We start from the raw sequence: 19,401 nt of genomic DNA on the forward strand, positions 1-19,401 counted from the left end.
AGACAGATTTAAGAACCATTGGCAAGAAATTCCTTCCTGGTGACATCAATGGTGGAAAAGTGGAAAAGGTACCAAAGAATATGAGTTACTAATTTACCTTCAGCCATTTTGAGTTCTTTATAATAGTTATTCCATGCTACTTTAATAATCTGGCTCACATTTAACATACATACTATGCAGATATTTAGATCTTTGTGCTTTTTCAGTGCATATGTATGTTTCATTCACAAGTTTTGGAAATTATGAACAAGTGTAAGTAACTTAAGTCAATTAAAATGAATGGAAATGTGATAAATTGTACCCCTTGTCTAGATGTGATGATCCATAAGTGCAGTCCTTTTTGTTTGAAACCATGATAAATGTGGTATGGGTTGTCTAGTACTTTCTGATCTGGCAATATCTGTAGTCCATCATGATTTTACTTAGGCAAATGTCCACTTATAAAGGACCTGGACAATTCTCTTGTGGACCCATAAAGTTTGTGTACAGTCACCAGTCCTGACACTGAGTTCTGTGCTCTTTTTTAGCTCTGATTTACCCCACATGTCTTCTGAGAGCCTGGTAAGCAGTGGAAGTGTTGGTAATGCTGCTAGACCAGTGGTTTCCAACATTTTCACTAGTGCGGACCCCAATCACACCGCTCAACAATTTGCCGACCCTCATCAAAGCCAATTTTAGCTGCTATGTACACTTAAATGAAAAAGGAAATCACAACATAGATTTTCATACAGCAATTAATAACATTATTGGCAGATATTTTATTTAAAAATAATAGACTGTAACTTTGCAATTTATTCAAATTATCTTGGTGGGTCTGTAGACCTCAGGTTGGGAACCATTGTGCTAGACAATAGTGATTTCTTGTGGTTCGGCAAATTCTCTGGTTTGGCACCAGGCAGGTCCCGGGGTGCCAGACTAAAGAGGTTCAACCTTTATTAGCTTTAATGAAGGAAACAGTACCTTATTTGAAACATTTTGGCAGTGTCTACACTAGCAAGATCTTTTGGAAAAGCCAGGGCTCTTTCCGAAGATCCCTTGGATCATCTACATGCAAAACATGTTCGTTCAGAAGTAAATCAAAAGAAAGCAGCGCTTCTTTCGGAGGCTGTCTTCCAGTCGCAGATCAGGAGGACCACCTTCTTTTGAAAGAGAGCATGTGTAGATGCTCCTCAAGCCCTCCTTTCGAAAGAGGAGTCATCCAAGGTGCCAGCCAGCTGGTGTGCAGAGACACCATGGCCATTTCTAGACGAGTTCTATACTCCCTGCGTCTGGCTGCCTTAAAAGCACAGGGAGCCCCGCAGACCCCACGCGGGAAGCTGAGAGCGTGCTGCCAATGAGTACATGATCCCTGAAGCAGCATATCCTATTACCCATCCCTACAGCTATTGGAGGCAGGATGTCTGGCACCCAGGCACTCCACTATCCCAGGGGGCACCTGGGCAGCTGACCACATGAGCCCACCCAGGCCACCAAAATGAGGCCCCTTCGTGGATGGAGCTGGAGCACTGGACCTCCTCAGGCTCTGGCAGGATGAAGAAGTCCTCCATGAGCCCATGAACAAGAAGTAGAATACACCCTCCTTTGCCCATCTGGCTGCTGGCTTGGATTCCCAGGGACACCACACCCACAACCAGGAGCAGGTGCACTCCAAAGTAAAGGAGGTAAGACAGGCCTACATCTGGGCCAGGGATGTGTCTAGCTGTTCAGGGTCAGCACCCGCTAACTGCCACCTACTATTGGGAGCTCAAGAACCTCCTCTGGGGCAAGGATGCCTCCTCATACTACCCTGAACAAGCTGAAGCCTGAGGTGGAGGCAGAGGAGCAGCCGGGATCTTCCACCTGGACTACACTTCTGGAGCCGGAGCTGACTCCATCCTTGGATGAGGAGGGATCCAGTGATGGGGTGCTGTTGGCTTCCTCCAGTCAGGCACCCTCGAGCAGGGTGTCCCTGGATCTTCCCAAGGGACTCTCTGGTAGGTACCCGGTACATTGCACACACTAGAGCGTGGGGAGGTGGTGCCCACTGCTGCCACAGCTAGAGGTGGGCCAGCCACGTGGCCACCACCTCCAGTCGAGACACCCCCCAGGTGTGGATCCCCTCAGTGCCCAGGATCCCCATGGCCGTCAGATCGTCGAACAGAGTTAGGGGTGCTGCTGCCTATAAGGGGTGGGAGATACAGCCCACAGCATTGGGCTGCAGGACTCTGTCTCTCTCCCTTTCCATCCTTATAGTTGTGCCATCCAAGGGCTGGGCAAGCCTCGACCAGGCTGTGAAGCTGGGGAGTGTGCCAGCAGTGGAGGAGAACGTCATGACACCCCCACCACTGGTGCCTGGGTGGCCCTGCAGGTCGAGGGTAGGTCACCACAGGCGGGATGAGGAGACCGTTGCCTTCATGGCTACTCTCTTCTCCACCAGCAGAATTCCCTCTTGGAGGAGTGGCTGGTGCTTGAGCAGGCTGACCTGGCCTGGTGGCGGGAGGCCTGGGGCAAGGTGGAATTGGTGCTGTGCACCCTCACCCAGGCTGTCACCAACTGGCTGGCCCAGTCTCCTGTCCCCCAGGGTGCCTCATCCTCCTCCCCACCAGCCTTCTCCCTCCACAACTCCCCCCCCCCCCAACCCCTGCTGTACCCCTCCCATGTCCCTACCTCTCTGTGGTCCCGGCCCCAGTGAGGACTCTGGATGCAGGGCGTTGGGGGCTCCCATGGCCGCCTCATTGTGGTCCTCCTCTTAGAGGATTAAGGCCTCCTGCCCCAGGCACCCCTCCACATTCAGATACCTCCCCTGTCCCATGCCCCCAATATGTACAGTATGCCTCTGCAGTATATAGTTACACCCCCATCCCCAGTCCCCATTGTATAGTTACTTGCACAGTTTGTATTTTGCACAAAGTTTATATATTTTGTTAAACAATTTTTTTTTTGCCTCCACCTCCATGTCCCTTGTTATTTGTTGGGGAGTGGTGAGGGGTGGATGGGTGGGAGAGACTTCAAGGAGCTGCCTGGGGGAGGGTCATTGGAGCCTGCGGGTGAAGCTCTTACAGAGGGCCTCCCTGATCCATACCCTGTCACCATGGGCCTTGTGGCTTGGGGCAGTGGCCTGCTGTTCGTAGCCGGGGCCGACTTTGGCTGCCCACCCCTGGACTAACGCCTCATCCTTTCTCTCAACCACGTTGTGGAGGGTACAGCACATCACCACCACCTGGGGGGGATTTTATGCAGCTCAATCTCCAGGCACATAAGGAGGCACCTGAAATGGCCCTTCAGGCGTCGGAATGTGCACTCTACCAGGTAGTGTACCTGGTTGAGCTGGCTGTGAATCAGCTCTTGTGTGGGGTCTGGGTGGCCAGTGTCGACCACATGAGCCGGGGCTGTAGGGGATAGGCCACGTCTGCAACCATGCAGAGGGGCATGGTCATGTCCTTGATGGAGCGACTCTGATGGGTGATGAAGGTCCCTTCCTCCATTTTCTGGCGGAGGCTGGAGTTCCAGCACAGAAGCACATTGTGGGCCCGGCCCCGCCAGCCCATGCAGATGTCCGTAAAGTGTCCCTTATGGTCCACCAGGGCCTGCATTACCACTGAGTGGTAGCCCTTCCGATTGATGAATCAGCCCAAGCTGTAGTGTGGGTCATGGATTGCAATGTGTGTGCCATCCAGGGTGCTGAATCTGAGGTTGGCGAATCCACTGATGAATATAACCCTCCAGAATAGCATGGTGTTGATGGCCTTGATGACCTGCATGGGAAGGAGAGTGCACGCACATGTGAGTGCGTGACAGGGTTCACCCAGTCCTTGGTGGGCTTCCCTGCCCCCTCTTGGCCCCCTTCTCCACTGCAAGGCTTGTGGGGTGGGTCAGTCCCCTGGGGATGGGCCTCCCACCACCCCATCCCGTCCCCTCACAGCCCTGTCCCCAGTCCCTCAGGGTCTCCCTTGCCCAGGAACTCCCTCCCCAGGGTGAATGTCTGAGCTGAGCATGCCTTATCTCCATGAGGACGGCCCCGACAGTCACCTTACCTGCCCCAAACTGGTGTCCTATGGACTGGTAGCTTTCCAGGGTGGCCAGCTTCCACACCACAATGGTGACCTATTCTGCAAGGGGAGAACGGGCTGCATGCAGGTGTCCTGGTATCGGAGGGTGGGGGCAAGCCAGTTATAGAGCTCCAGGAAGGTCTGCTTGGTCATCCTAAAGTTCTGGAGCCAGCGGATGTCATCCCACTCCCTCATCATGAGTTGGTCCCACCACTTGGAACTTCTGGGATGGCTCCAGAGGTGCCAGAGCACCTGGTGTGTCTGTGTGCATGCAGCCTGTGCCCCAGGGAGAAGGACTGCATGACCCCGCCGGGGCGTGGCTGGGATTTGCCTGCTGGAGTAGGTGGAGTGTGGCCAGCAGGCTGACCATGGTGTCTATGGGGTCTACACTGGGGAGCTGCTGGGCATACATGTGCCTCTGCAATGGGCTTCTGATCTATGCACCAGGTCTCCTCTGGCAGGCCTCAACAGCATGTGCAGGGAGGGAGTGTTGGGAAGGGCTTGCCAGGCATGAGACCCCATCTGCAGCGTTACCTGCTCTGCTCTTTTGAAAGAGTGGCTAGGACTGTGTGGCCACTCTCTTTTGAAAGAACGGATCGATGCTTCAATCCTGCTGTTTCGAAAGACCATCATCCAGAGGATCCCTTCCAGAAGATCTTCTTTTGAAAGAGCACTGTAGTGTGGACGTAGCAGAACAGATGTGAGTTTTCAACCAAACGTATCTTAATATGAATGTCAACAAAACAAAACAGCAGAAATGTAGCCCTTCAAACACTATGTGGATGTAGTTAACTATTTAAATAAATAAGTTGTCTCTGACAAAAGGTTTCTATTTTTATTTTACCTATGAAAACTGTTTAAATATTTCTAGAAACCTTTAAGTTGGTGTTTTATTATATGTTGCATGTAGGTGGATTTTTTATCCTCTGAAGCTTCTAAATAATGGTCTGTTTAAGTTTGATATTTTCCGTTCACATCACGAGTGCTCTCTTCACATTTGGTTTTTATTTGACTCTCTTTATCCATTTCCATGTCTTCTTTCTTTATTTCATATTTATTTCTCTTTCTGTTTTTTTGAAAAATTATTTTCTTTTGGTAAGTTGATAGGTTGTGTCATAATGACAAATTAGTATGGAAAGGAATAAAACAAATACTTCATGCTTCCTCAAACACCAACATAGTGGCACTCCAATTAATTGCTGAAGTATCACTCAGTTTTTGGCTTCTTCTCACATGGTACCCACCAGACTCTGTTGGGCAACACATGAGGTGTTTGAGAACTGGTTAATTTCCTTTGATTGCACTTATGGATTACTTGAATTGTAGCTGTTAGTTGGTTTTCACTGGTCACTGGGAATAGATCAGAAAATTGTGTTTGTCAGCTACTTCAGGCCTTTGCTCTCCAAGAAAATGCTTGCTGAAGTGTTTGTTACCTGACCCATGTTATTTCAAAATTTGAAGGCTATTTTCTCTCAAATATATTTGCATACTGAAAATTTGGTCACTAATCTAGTTGTTCTGGTCACTGTTGGATTCTGTTTCTTTTGCCATTTCAGAACAGATTAGAGAATGTGTTTTCCCAAAAGTGCTTCACAAAGGGCTCTGTGTTTGGATACCATGGTGACAGGTGATTTATAAGTAACAGAGATAGTAATGGCCAGCTGCTACAGCAAGCAATTGCCAAAAAATACAACTGCACTTTGCAGGATTGCATGCACAAAAAACTGAACTGTGTTTTAAAGGTTGTGCTCCACAATGTGAAGAAGAATACATTGCCCTTACTTTAAATTTTGAAGCTCACCTATAAATCTATTGTAATCTCTCAGGCATAATCTAATTCTGGTGGTACATTATTTGCAGTTGAGCAATGTGATTCACACTTGGAATCAACCTGTTGTTTGGCTTTCATTTTCTCTCCCATCTTCATGTTTTTTCTCTGTTTGCTTTGTTTATTCGTCTTTTCCTGTTAATATATTTCTGTGTCATGCTATGCTGACTTGATCTGCTTGTGGGAGCACTTGGATTTTCAAAGAGGATGAGTCAGATAGATTTCACTTTACTTTTTACAGATTGAGCACGGAAATCTTGGGATAACATGAGATCAATGTAAAAATCAGAAAAAAATCACGTTGTGGTAATGTGTTAATTCTAGAGCTAATGAATTCTCAGATGTCACAGAGGCCAGCTGTACACGTACACTTATATCAGTAAAATATACATCAGAGTTTTGAAAAACACCCTTCCCTGCTTCCCTTCGAATGACATACATTTCACTGGAGTAAGTGGTAGTGTGCACCGTGCTATGTTGGTGGGAGAACTTGTCCCACAGACATAGCTGTCACTGCTGTTGGATTGGGTTTAATTATATCGATGGGAGAGTTCTCTCCCCTCAGCATAGAACAGCTACTCAAGATATTTGCAGTGGTGCAGCTTCATCAGCACTGCTGTGCCACTGTAAGCTCTTTAGGGTATACAGCCTGAGCAACAGGAATGTCAACTGCAATAGGTATATCTTTGTTAGTTAAGTCTTAAATTTGATATTAAAATTATCTAGTGAGAATTATGTTTTGGATTCTAAACATCAGCTGGACTCTCTTAGATTTTCCTTATCTATTTGTTATAACAAAGGGCGTGGGTGTGGGGAATAGCAGTAATGCCTGGAAATACACTGTTTTTGTTCTGTTGCTTCAGACAGAGCCACCCAGAAAAGGGAGCACAAATCAACTAGCTTCTTTCCTTTTCAAAAGCCCTAAAGTAAAAGACACTTGACCATAACTGAGTTCTGGGAATTCTCTGATTATATGCTCCAATTGCCAACATTGAGTATTTCAGAAATATAGGACAGACCTCAGATGCCCCCCATCTTGACTTGAGTCTCTGAGAGAGAGCCTCTTCTCCTCCCTTACCTTTTCTAGGAGTTGTGTTCTCAGATCTGGATTCTGCACAGAACCCTGGGCCTCAGATGTAAGGCTCTGGGTGACAACTGTTGCGTCTTTTCAGGTTCTGCAGTGGTGGTGGTAGTTATCAGAGGCCGAAGTGGGTAGTCTTTGTGTGCTGCAGGATGCTTCTGGGAGGCTTTGCTGCAACGAGCAAGGTGCCATTTCAAATTTCAGTGGGAAGGGCAACTTCTTCTTCGAGTGTCCCAGTGGGTGCTCCACATTAGGTGTCGGGCTCGCCCAGCGCCGCAGATTGGATCTTCCAAGCAGTTTCTGCTGGACCGCGCATGCGCTGGTGCGCGCCGCTCCCTTGCGCGCTCCTGGCCACGTGCACGATCTGGTCCCCGCCAGTTCCTCTTAACCGCCGTTGGCTGCAGACGGAATCCGACTAGGCTATGGCCAAGTTAGCGTATTCAATGGTTTTAACTGTTTTTCTTTAAAGTTTTCAAGTTCTTAGGCTACTGTTAAGTTAGCCAGTTGTTATTTTCAAAAAAAAAAGAAAAAAGAAAAAGAAACAACAAGCAGGACGGCATTCAGTCCAGTCCTAGTAACAAGCGGAGCACCGGAGGCCAGGAGCCTAGGGCCATTAGCCCTCCTGCCGCGGCAGGCTATTGGAGAGGGGGAAAACAGCACAGAGAAGGTGTGGGGGGGTACTACCCCATTAACAACTGAAAGACTCACCAACAATGTCCTCTACAGGATTCAAGAAATGTGAATCTTGCTGAGAGGCAATGCCAGCGTCTGATGGGCACAGTCACTGTGTAAGGTGCCTGGGGGAGTCCCATGTCACGCAGAAATGCTCCTTCTGTGCAAAATTAACAGCCAGAGCAAGGAAGGACAGGGAGATGCGGCTTAAAATGCTGCTCTTTGACAAGGCCCTCCAGCCAGACGTGCCGGAGCGGCCGCAGCAGGAGGGACCCTCCGGGGCCCATAAAAGGAAAGCTGCCTCCCTCACCCCATCAGCGCAAAAAAGGAGGAAAGTCTCCCCAGCCCGATCCCCGCTGGCAGCAACAGCGAGCGGAACGGGAGGAGCGCACAGCCCCCAGCCGCAGCAACAGCTGATCGGCGGCGGCACGGAGAGCCACGTGGAGGCGGCTCAGCCTCCGATAATCAAACAGCCGCCCCGCACCGCAGGCAGGGCGGCGGCTAAACAAGCGCCGGTACCGTCGGCACCGCAGGCAGCGGCACCAACACCCGGGGAACCGGCGGTGCAGAGCGCGCAGGCACGCAGCCTGCAGGCACCGGAGGACACCGCCCGTGCAGCACTGCCCATAAGCGTGCCGAGCACGGCGCGGACGGGGCCGAGATCCCCTACATGTCAGGAGGCGGAGCTACCCCCTCAAGGGAGGGGGAAGGCTGCACAGAAAAGAAGGCACCGCAGCCCCTCTCCAGACAGGGCTGCAGAGTTGCTTTCTCTCAGCCCTCCGCTCATGCTGCTGACTCCAACTAGAAGGCAGGGGTCCCCCCTAGCCTACCCGGAGCCCCCGTCTCCATTTTTACAACCAGCCTCGCCTGGCTGGGACCACCTTCACCCTTCCTGGGGTTTGAGCCGCTGGAGTACTATCACAAATCGCTCTCTCCAGTGTCCCAGGTCTCTCGACGATCTCGCTCCCCCAGATGCAGAGGGTATGCACCAAGGGAGTGGTCTAGGTCACCTTCCCAAGAACAGTGCCCATCCTGCCATGGTCGCCCTTATCACGCGGGGCATAGACACCACTGGCAATCTACCAGGGAAAGATCCCCATAGACGGTCCCGTATCCCCGAGGGCAATCGCGAACGGGGACAGAGACTCAAGTATCTCAGGGGGAACTGGTTATGGAACCCCGAGATTTTCCCTCGCAAGCTTCCAGTGAGCGGATGTACCATCACCAACAGGAACCGGAAGGGTCCAGAGAGGCGTACCCTAGTGGTTCCTCGCTCTCCTCCCCGGACGAGGCTACGGCCCCGGGGGACGTCCATCCTCCGGCCGATCTCAAACAGTTTCAAGAGCTGTTTAAGAGGGTGGCCTTCACACAAAGCATCCAGACAGCAGAGGTGCAAGAGAAACACCATAAGCTCCTCAAAAATCTGAGACCTCCGGCCTCCTCCAAAATAGCAATACCGCTTGACGGAGCAATCTTGGAGTCCACCACTATGATATGGCAGACCCCTGCGACTATTCCGCCTGTCAACAAGAGAGCAAATAAGAAATACTTCGTGCCAGTGAAGGGCATGGAGTTCCTTTTCAGCCACCCACAACCAAATTCCTTGGTAGTGGAGTCGTCGCAACAAAGATCAAAGACATCTCAATTCAAGACAGGGGAAACAGACAAAGATGCCAAGAAGTTAGAGCTGTTCGGCAGAAAGGTCTACTCCTCCTCCACTCTACTGTTGCAAATGGCAAATTACGCAGCGCATCTAGCGAACCATAATTTCGACAACTGCACTAGGCTAACCTCCCTCATGGACTCGCTTCCAGAGGACAAGAAACCGGTGCTCAAGGCCATCGTGCAAGAAGGCTACACGGCCTCAAGCACGGGAGTTCAGATGGCCCTGGATGTTGCGGACACAGCAGCACGCTCCACAGCTATGGCAGTGGTGATGCGAAGGGAGTCCTGGCTCCAGACTTCGGGTATACCGAGGGATCTGCAGGCAAAGATAGTCGATCTTCCCTTCGACATGCACAAGCTGTTTGCTGAATCAACTGACTTGGTCCTTCATTCCAGTAAAGATTCAAGAGCCACACTTAGGACCCTGGGGATTTACACCCCTCCATACAGAAAGAAAAAGTACTACCCTCAACAAAGACGGTACCAGTACCAGCAACAGCATCCCCAGTACCACAGGGGTTACGAGCAAGGGCGACATCAACAGCACCAGCAGTACAGAACTCCAGGCGACGTTCCCAACAGAGCCGTGCGTCCTCGGGGCAGGGCCAAAGGCCACAAGTTTTGAGACACAGATCCAGGGCTGCACCATCACTACCATCGCAGAAGGTCATCCGAAGCAGTTATTCCACCATCGCCTCCGACCATTCTATGATCAGTGGCAAAGGATCACCACAGACAAATGGGTGCTGGAGATCATAGCCACGGGGTACGCCATCCCCTTCCAGTCGTTCCCACCGCCACGACCTCCACCCAGGCCCCACCTCCAGGAGGCCTCCCACGTAGCGAGGCTCAAGCAGGAGGTAGACCATCTCATGCTCATAGGGGCAGTGGAAAGAGTGCCGGAGCAACTGCAAGGGAAAAGGGTTCTACTCGAGGTACTTCCTCATGGAGAAAAAGACAGGAGGCTGGAGGCCCATCTTAGATCTTCGAGGCCTCAACCGGTACCTGCGCAAGCAACGCTTTCGGATGATCACAATCGCCTCCATCCTTACGGCACTAGACGATGGAGATTGGTTCGCAGCCCTCGACTTACAAGACGCGTATTTTCACATAACTATCCATCCGGCTCACCGACAATTCCTCCGGTTCATGGTAGGCAAAGAACATTTTCAATACAAGGTCCTGCCGTTTGGCCTCTCCTCGGCCCCCCAGAGTCTTCTCCAAGACCTTGGCAGTGGTGTCAGCCTACCTGCACATACAGGGGGTATTTATATTCCCGTATCTGGATGACTGCCTACTCAAAGGGGCCTCGAAGGAGGAGGTACTACGCATGATACGCGTCACAGCAGGCACGTTCTCTTCGCTCGGCCTGGTTATCAATCTGGCAAAATCAAAGATAGACCCCGCACAGGACATAGAGTTCATAGGGGCACGCATAAATTCTATTACAGCGAGAGTGTATCTACCAGAGACTCGCTTTCGGGCCATCGGCTCCCTCGTGCAAGTCATCACCTTCAGCCCTACGGTGCCGGTCCTGACGTGCTTACAGCTGCTGGGCCACATGGCAGCAGAGACGTTCGTAGTACAGAACGCCAGGTTACACATGTGCAGCATGCAGCACTGGCTGGCGAGCGTATACAAACTGGCAGCACACACTGTTCACAGGGTGGTGTTGCCCACAGCAGAGGTGCGCAAATCCCTGCAATGGTGGGTAAACCCCAAGAACTTGCTAACAGGGGTACCCTTCCACCAACCACAAATATCGGTTTTTCTTACTACAGATGCCTCCCTCATAGGGTGGGGAGCGCACATGGGCGAAGAGGTGACTCAAGGGCTGTGGTCCTCCACGGAGCAGTCACTGCACATAAATATACTGGAGCTCAGAGCAGTGTTCAACGCCTGCAGACACTTTCGAGACCATATACAAGGCAAAGTTTTCGGGATCAGTACAGACAATACCTCCACCATATTTTATATAAATCGGCAAGGAGGAGCTCGGTCCCATGCCTTATGTGCGGAAGCAGTCCAGTTATGGAACTGGTGCATCGCCAACAATATAACCTTGAAAGCCTCGTACTTCCCAGGCGCTCACAATGTGAAGGCAGACCAGCTGAGCAGGCGTTTCTCACTCACGCATGAGTGGCAGATCCGTCCCGATCTGCTACGACCGATTTTTCACGCATGGGGCTTTCCCCAGATAGACCCGTTTGCCACTCAACACAACAAGAAGTGCCCACGATTCTGCTCCAGGGCAGGACTGGGACGGGGGTCCCTGGGAGACGCATTCGCGATCTCCTGGAGGGGCCCCCTGCTTTACGCTTTTCCTCCCACAGTGCTGATCCAGAAAGTCTTGCAGAAAGCCAGGAGGGAAGGAGCCCGAATGATCCTGATAGTCCCAACGTGGGATCGACAGCAATGGTTCCCCCTACTCCTGCGCATGTCAGGACGTCCACCGATGCCCCTTCCGGTGGCGCCGGATCTGCTCACGCAAGCCCAAGGGTCCATAGTGCATCCGCACCCCCAAGGCCTGCGACTACAAGCGTGGTTAATCCATGGCTCAGCTCCCTAGAGAGCACATGTACGGAGGAAGTGCAACAAGTCCTAGAAAGTAGCAGGAGGACTTCCAGCAGGAAGACCTACAAGCAGAAATGGACTCGCTTCACGTCATGGTGTTCTACCAAACAGCTGGCCCCCCTTTCGGTGCCTATACCTGTAATATTAGAGTATTTACTGGACCTCAAGAGAGGAGGACTCTCACTATCCTCGTTAAAGGTCCACCTTGCCGCCATTTCGGCGTTCAGACACGAAGAGGAAGGGCACACGGTGTTCGCCCATCCCATGGTTACCAGGTTCCTCAAAGGGTTGGTAAACCTATACCCCCCTCGGAAACCGCTTCCACCTTCGTGGAACTTGGACCTGGTGCTTAATGCGCTCACGGGACCACCGTTCGAGCCTTTGGCCACGGTTTCCCTCCGCCTCCTTACGATAAAGATGACCTTTCTTCTCGCAATCACGTCGGCTCGCAGGGTGAGCGAGCTTGCGGCAGTTACGGCAACGCCACCCTGCACTGTTTTTTCCAAGGAGGCGGTAACCATATGGCTGTATCCAGCCTTTGTTCCAAAAGTTTCTTCTGAGTTTCACAGTAACGAACCTATCGTTTTACCCTCGTTTTATCCAAAGCCTCATAACTCTAACAAAGAGGCACGCCTGCACCTCTTGTACGCGAGGAGGGCGCTAGCCTTCTATATAGAGAGGACCAAGTCCTTCCGGAAAACGGATAGACTCCTAGTCTCTCTCGCTCCCAAATCGAAAGGAGAAGGTCTCTCTTCGCAGAGAATCTCGAAGCACATCGTATCCTGCATAAAAATGTGCTACGAACTCAAAAAGACTCCTTTACTGGCCACCCCCAGGGCTCATTCCACTAGGGTGGTGGCGGTATCAACAGCCTTTTTCAAGGGCGTTGCGCTAAAAGACATTTGCAGAGCGGCGACCTGGTCATCCTATGACACCTTCGCCAAACATTACGCCCTTCACAGGGTATTCCAAGAGGATACCCGTCTCTCGACAGCGGTCCTCTCGGGGACAAGCTGCACGTAATCCGATTACCCACCTCCTATCTTGGGTTACTGCTGGGTAGTCACCTAATGTGGAGCACCCACGGGGACACTCGAAGAAGAAAGAAAGGTTACTCACCGTAGTAACGGTGGTTCTTCGAGATGTGTCCCCGTGGGTGTTCCACTACCCGCCCATCCTCCCCGCTTCGGATCTCTGTTTAGTGTTTTGAAGGAGCATCCGAGGCGGTTGGTCAAGGAACTGGCGGGGACCAGATCGCGCACATGGCCAGGAGTGCGCAAGGGAGCGGCGCGCGCCGGCGCATGTGCGGTCCGGCAGAAACTGCTTGGAAGATCCGATCTGCGGCGCCGGGCGAGCCCGACACCTAATGTGGAGCACCCACGGGGACACATCTCGAAGAACCACCATTACTACGGTGAGTAACCTTTCTTTTCAGCAGGCATCCAAGAATCTTTTTCAGCCAGCCCCTGCCAAGTCAGATGGGTGCCAGGGCTAAATTTAAATGGCATTGTAATGATGTGCGTCTCGTTAAGTTGCCAGCCAGCAGCATTTTGCAAGTGAAGTGTTCGAGTGTTGTTCGGTGCTGGAATCCAGGTTCAGGAATAGTGCTCTGGACTGCTTTGGCACCATTACAGCCCTAGTAGAAATACAGGATAAAAGGTGGCCTGTACTGATTTAGTTTGAGACTTGTTTTATTTAAGTAAGGGACATCCATTCTAGTATGGGATTGTTGGTAATGGTATAAACATGAAGGGCTATGCCCTGGCCTAAGCAGTAACTAGGAAGGGACTTCTCATTATTAAGCTCCCCCTGCAACGTGCCCCAGTTCTGTCTTGTAACAGTGCAGGATCAGGAACTTAACAATTATTCTATAATTGCTCTCCTAAAAAGACAGACATGGTACACAGAAAATGATAGATAAACTTGAACAAGGGTGGATAAAATATGGCTCATGGGTTGGATCTGGCCAGCCAAACAGTTACATCTTCTGGGCTGCTGATGTCCTGCGGCCGAGCAGGGCACTTCGCTTGTCAGCCTGTTATGGCCCCACATGCTGCTTAAAGTGGCTGATTGCTGGGGCAAGCCTGACTGTGTGCGTGGCCCTTGTGGTGAGAAGGGTCAGTCAGTCTCTGCATGCTGCCCCCACCCTCAGAACTATCCTCACAGCTGCTGCGGGCTAGAAAGAGGCCCTTCCCTCAAGGGCCGTGTAGGGACATGGTTGCCCCAGCAGTTGGCCACTTTCACAGTTTTGTGTGGGTCTGTAGCCAGCAGGCAGCCTGTCTGAGTACCCCACTGGGCCACCGGACGGGAGCCACCTACAGTAAGTGCCTCTTGGCCAGAGCCTGCAGCTGACATCCTCTCCTGCACGCCAACCCCCTCATGTATCCAGACTTCCTCTCAGACCTTGCACTGCCTGCTGCATCCGTATCCCAAATCAGAGCCCTTACCTGCACCCAGTTTCTCTTCTGCACCCTCCACTCCTCGGTCCCCTGCCTGAAGTTCCCTCCTGTATCCAAATTCCATCCCAGACCCTGCATTCTCTTTATTAATATGAGAGAAAAGCATGGCCCATGATGAGTTGCTAAATTCTTGGAGTGCACTCCTCCCCACACAAAAAATTAAAAATTATTGCCCTCCTTGAGTTTGAACAGACCTTATTTCTAGACTCTTGCTTACTTCCTCGTTAGCAGGATCAATTAATAAAAGGAAATCTGCATGTTTCTGTGGAAAGAGCACTGTGGCCTAGTTATGTGCACTGAGGGAGAGCAGAAGAGTATTACTCTCCCTTGTGAAATTGGTTCTGCGCTCTGACAGCATAGAAGTTGCAAGCTGTGCATTGCAGTGCTGGAATTTTTTTAAACAGCTTAATGATTAGGGAACACAAGCACATTGACTGTAGATTGAAATGTTTCAAACTGCATTAATCAAAGGTGCCATCCATCCAACATCAGTTCTTTTTCTGTAAATCTTTTTCCGGGTGTTTGAACGGTCATTTTTGTTTTGCTAGTTGAAAATATTTAGCTTTAATATTTAATGTAGGTTTTTAATGTGGAAACTGTTTTAACTTAGATTTTAAAGAAACTGGATTCATGGCAAATACATTAGTTGCTTCACTTCATGTGGGGTAATATACAGACTAGCAGCTTGCATAAAATGTCTAGGGGAAAAAACTTTCCACTGAAATGGTACTCTGCTTGTGCAGTTTTTGTGCTAAGGAGCTTTGATCCAGACGATTCCTTTTCCAGCTTAGTTCTTAGTCACCTGGGACCCAGACCATTCCTGGGCTATGTCTTAATTACAGGGATTTGTTGTTGGCAGAAGTGTTTGTTGGAAGATGCCTTCTGACAAAACTTCTGTCAACGGATTGTGGCCAAACTGCCCTGCTGCCTGGCTGCTCTATCAGCAAAACAGCCCAATTGAAGCACATCAGACAGGGCTTCTTGGTGTCCTGGAATCCCTGTCTGTTGACAGAGCCCCCCCCCCCCCCCCCAATAATGTCCAGACCAGCTTTCAGTGAACAGATTTTTGTCGACAGAGGAGTTATGCCTCATGGGGAGCGGAGTACAGCTGTTGACAAAAGTGCTGTGTTCTGTCGATTTACTGTTGACATAAAGCCTTGGGAATCTGGATGCTCTGTGGGTTTTGTTGGCAAAAAGTCAGTTCTGCTGACAAAACCCTCTGGTGTACACATAGCCCTACTAACTGATCTCCTTCCTGCTCAAGGGTATAACATGAGAGATGAAAACTAATGCTGACAACAACCAATTAAAAGATAAAGCTCTGCATCTATGTTTATTAATGAGGCTGTTGAAGGTAAGACTATTAGTGACTTTTAAAAATATCACCAGTACTTGGACCATACATCGACATCAAAAGGTTGTATTAAGGCACTGTGCCTCAGAAAGGTTGCTGACCCCTCACTTAGAGCTTAGATTTTTTTTTCCTGGTAGTTCCTTACAGCCTGTTCCAAAGAGAGGAGACAGGTAAATGATGATTCTTACTCAGAGGCAATAATATGTAATGAATAGTGAGTGTGGAGAGTGTTCTGTCTGGCTGTTACCTTTGTTTTCAGTTTCAGAGCAGTAAGTATTTTAATATATACTTTAATATATATTTTAAGTATATATGAAGTTACATCTCTCATAGAGCTCTTAAGGGATCTTGGGAGGTCATCAATTCCAGTCCCCTGCCCTTTTGGCCAGACCAAGCACCATCTCTTTTAATCTCTTTACCCCAGATCCCTAAATGGCCCCCTCAAGGATTGAGATCGCCACCCTGGGTTTAGCAGGCCAATGCTCCAATCACTGAGCTGTCTGTCCCCCATAACTTCATACTGCAAACTGACCAATATGTGCATAATTAAAATTAACTGATATGCAGCATATTTGATAACTTCCTCAGCCTTTTTAACATTTATTACTTTTATGGAGCATGCCATAAAATATTAGAACACTACAAAAGCACATGAGAACATATGGAAATCAAACATTTTATAGGTAAGCCTGGTTGCTGTGATTTCATCAACACGGTTCCTGCTGCTTGGGATTCTCTCCAAGACATAACTTGTCATTTGTGACTCCCAAAAATTTGAGGGGAAAAAAATTAGAAAGTATATTTCAAGTTATTGGTGGAGTGCCACTTTTACTTTTCTCTCTTTTAATAGATGATTATAAAAGTTTATAGGTTGTTTTGGAAAGGTATTTTCAAGTCAGCTGCAGCTGTCTTCATATTAAATATATGCTTTTCTAATTTAGTCTAATCTTCCTTGGGAAATACCCTTTTTTTTGTAAAATAACAGTCAGTACCAATACACACACAGGTTTGCAGATTTAAGTGTTAAGAATTACTCACAGTTCAGAGTCTGAGAGGTGGTCGTGTTAGTATCGGCTAAAACAGCGAGGAGTCCTCTGGCACCTTAAAGACTAACAGTTTTGGACAGATTTGAGCAGAAGCTTTTGTAGGTAAAAACCATGTGACAAAGTGGTTTTTACCCACAAAAGCTTGTGCCCAAATAAATATGTTAGTCTTTAAGATGCCACATGACTCATTGTCGTTTTCACATATAAATACCTTGAAAGACAGCACAGATTCCATATGAAATACTTTGACAGAAAGAAACGTGTAGCATCACCACCAGTATTCAAAAATTATTGGCATGCAGGCTGATTTTATTTGTATATATATTAACCACATTTTATTCTGTTTTGCATGGTTCTTAAAACTTGTATTATCAATGTCAACCACTAGATGGCTACATTAGCTTAAATTTAAAAATCCTCGCTTCTGTCCTCCTAATCCGTATATACCATGCATAACCAAGAAGCATCTTGATTTAAATGTAAATAAATCTTGTAAAATGCTTAATTTATTATTGGTGTAATATTTAAAGCATTGCTTTAGTTTTCTGTCACAAGTTAAATATTCACCAGCAGAAAAAAGTACTAAAAAGAAAATTTCTGATAATTGAGCGGAAAGGTACGTTTGGCAGCAATCCAACTTAACTGGAGTTATGCATTTCTTCAAAGTTTTAGAGTAGGTTTCCTACTCTCTCCTTAGTCATGTAAGTCATGCCAGCAGCATTCATGATAATGTACAGTAGTCGCTCAAGTTACGCAAAGGTTGCATTCCCATGCGCCCTCACATAACTCAAATGCTGCAAAAGTCGGAGGGGCTGCTTCTTTCCCTGGCAAAACACGTGTTCTGTAGCCGGGGAAGTAGCCGGAGCACCTGGAAATCCTTTGGAAAGGTAAGTGCTGGGGTTGGGGGGAAGCTGGGGGGGGGGGGGGGTAAGCCTGGTGGTGGGTTGGGGCTGTGGAAAGGGGGGGGGTGCAGCCTGGGATGGGTTAGGGCTGCAGGGGGGACAGGGCGTGGAGTTGAGCCAAAGCCACTTGCAGGATGTATGAGAGAGATGGAGCCATGCATGGGGGGTTTGAACAGGGGAGGGGGTTGAGCTAGAGCAACGCGCAGGGGTGGTGATCCAGGCTGCGGGGTGGCGGGGGCAGGGGGGTGTTGAACTGGGGCAGGCGTGGTGAGCCATAGCTGGAGCCATGTGCGGGTGGTGAGCCGACCATTGGGGGTTTGAACCAGGGCAGAAGGAGGGGGATGGGTCGAACTAGGGAGTCGGGGTGGGGGTTGTGGGGGGACATGTTGAGCCAGGGATGGGGTGGTGTGATTGTGATTTGCACTTAACATGTTAATGTGAGTTAAGTGGGGTTAAAATCTCACATTTCAAGGGTTTACTGTACTTGGATTCCTTCCTCAGCCTTTCCAGGCTTTTTTTTTCTTGTGTGTCATATACATTAGTTGATAAAATCCATCAGGTAACACTGGATGGCTGTTACTTTGTCATAATGGTCAACCATATTATGTTAGATCACATTGTGCAACTCTTTCTCATTCACTATCCTACTTGCGACTGTGTAGCATCTGTGACAACTACAGGAATTGTTTATGAAAGAAGGCTATTGTGAGGTAAGGTATCTATTTTCATCCTGAATGCATTTGTACTCAAATTACACCACTCTCATCAAATTCTATAACGGCTTGTTTGCTAAATGTACAGTATTGCATGCTCATTCTCCTTAATCTGTTAACCACCATAGACACAGTAGTTCACATGCCTCCTCTTGAAGTTTAGTTACCTTTTTTTTTCCTTCTCTGATAGCCTTTTCTTGGTTCTCTCTCTACCTCAAAGCTCTCTCTCCAGTGTCACCTTTGGAAGATCCTCATCCATTTTTCAGCTTTTTATTGGTATTCTATAGGGCTCCATCCTTGCTCCCCTTTTTTGTCTTCGGCAGGATCTGAAGTTGCAAGTGATTCCTTAAAGAGCCACAGGTTGCCGACCCCTGGTCATTTTCTTGTGGAACCCTTATTTTCACCTTGCAGAGCACGCTTTGGGAAACCCTGCTACAAGATCAAGTAACACAGCTGAAAGATCTGTCTGAGATCTCATCATCTCATTCTTGATTAGTGCAATGTTCTTTTTCTTGGCCTTGGGACAAGCAGTTTCACTCAACTCATCTCTATGTCGAATTTTGCTGCAGAGATGATTTGCTAGTCTCTTGTTTTGACCACAAGTCATGGTTGTTCTCCACTCTGACACTCCAAGTGCAAAAGGTGGGGGCCCACAAGAGACCTTAAAAATACCTTGCCTTCATAGGCTTCTGCTTAAAAGTTTCCTAAAGTCACAGATTTCCTGACCTTAGTAGGTAGTGTCCACAACCCAAGTGAGAAAACCATCTTTCAGAACCCAGGAAGATACACTTGGGATTTTCTCTGTGTGAAAGCCAAACTCTTAGTCCTCCCTTTGGAAAGAGCTTGAAAACAAAGTAAAAGCAATCTACAATCTCTGAAAGATGACCTTTCAGTCTTAGGCATGCACGCCTACTAAACCTCCTCTAGGACACAGGAATGAAGTAATTGCCTTAAAAATATGATTTTATTAACAAAATAAAAAAAGGATATGCTTATTAAGTATACTGGTTGCAAGATGTTACACAGCAACTAAGAAAAAGGCAGGTTAAAGCACAGAGAATTACTTTCCTGGGATTCAA

The 19,401-nt window shown here is 48.8% G+C and overlaps 1 protein-coding gene across 4 annotated transcripts in view; it reads left to right on the plus strand.

The window, feature by feature from the left end:
• TDRD3 (tudor domain containing 3) overlaps positions 1–19,401 on the plus strand; it is a 345,653-nt gene that overhangs the window by 104,347 nt on the left and 221,905 nt on the right. For 3 of the 4 annotated variants that reach the window (XM_074988725.1, XM_074988707.1, XM_074988715.1), the window contains exon 3: positions 3–68. In XM_074988725.1, coding sequence (XP_074844826.1) covers positions 3–68 — 66 coding nt within the window. The remainder of the gene's footprint in view (positions 1–2; positions 69–19,401) is intronic. The other variant, XM_074988737.1, reaches the window with a different exon arrangement.

This window comes from Carettochelys insculpta, chromosome 1 (genome assembly GCF_033958435.1).
Source record: "Carettochelys insculpta isolate YL-2023 chromosome 1, ASM3395843v1, whole genome shotgun sequence".
NCBI classification, from domain to species: domain Eukaryota; kingdom Metazoa; phylum Chordata; order Testudines; family Carettochelyidae; genus Carettochelys; species Carettochelys insculpta.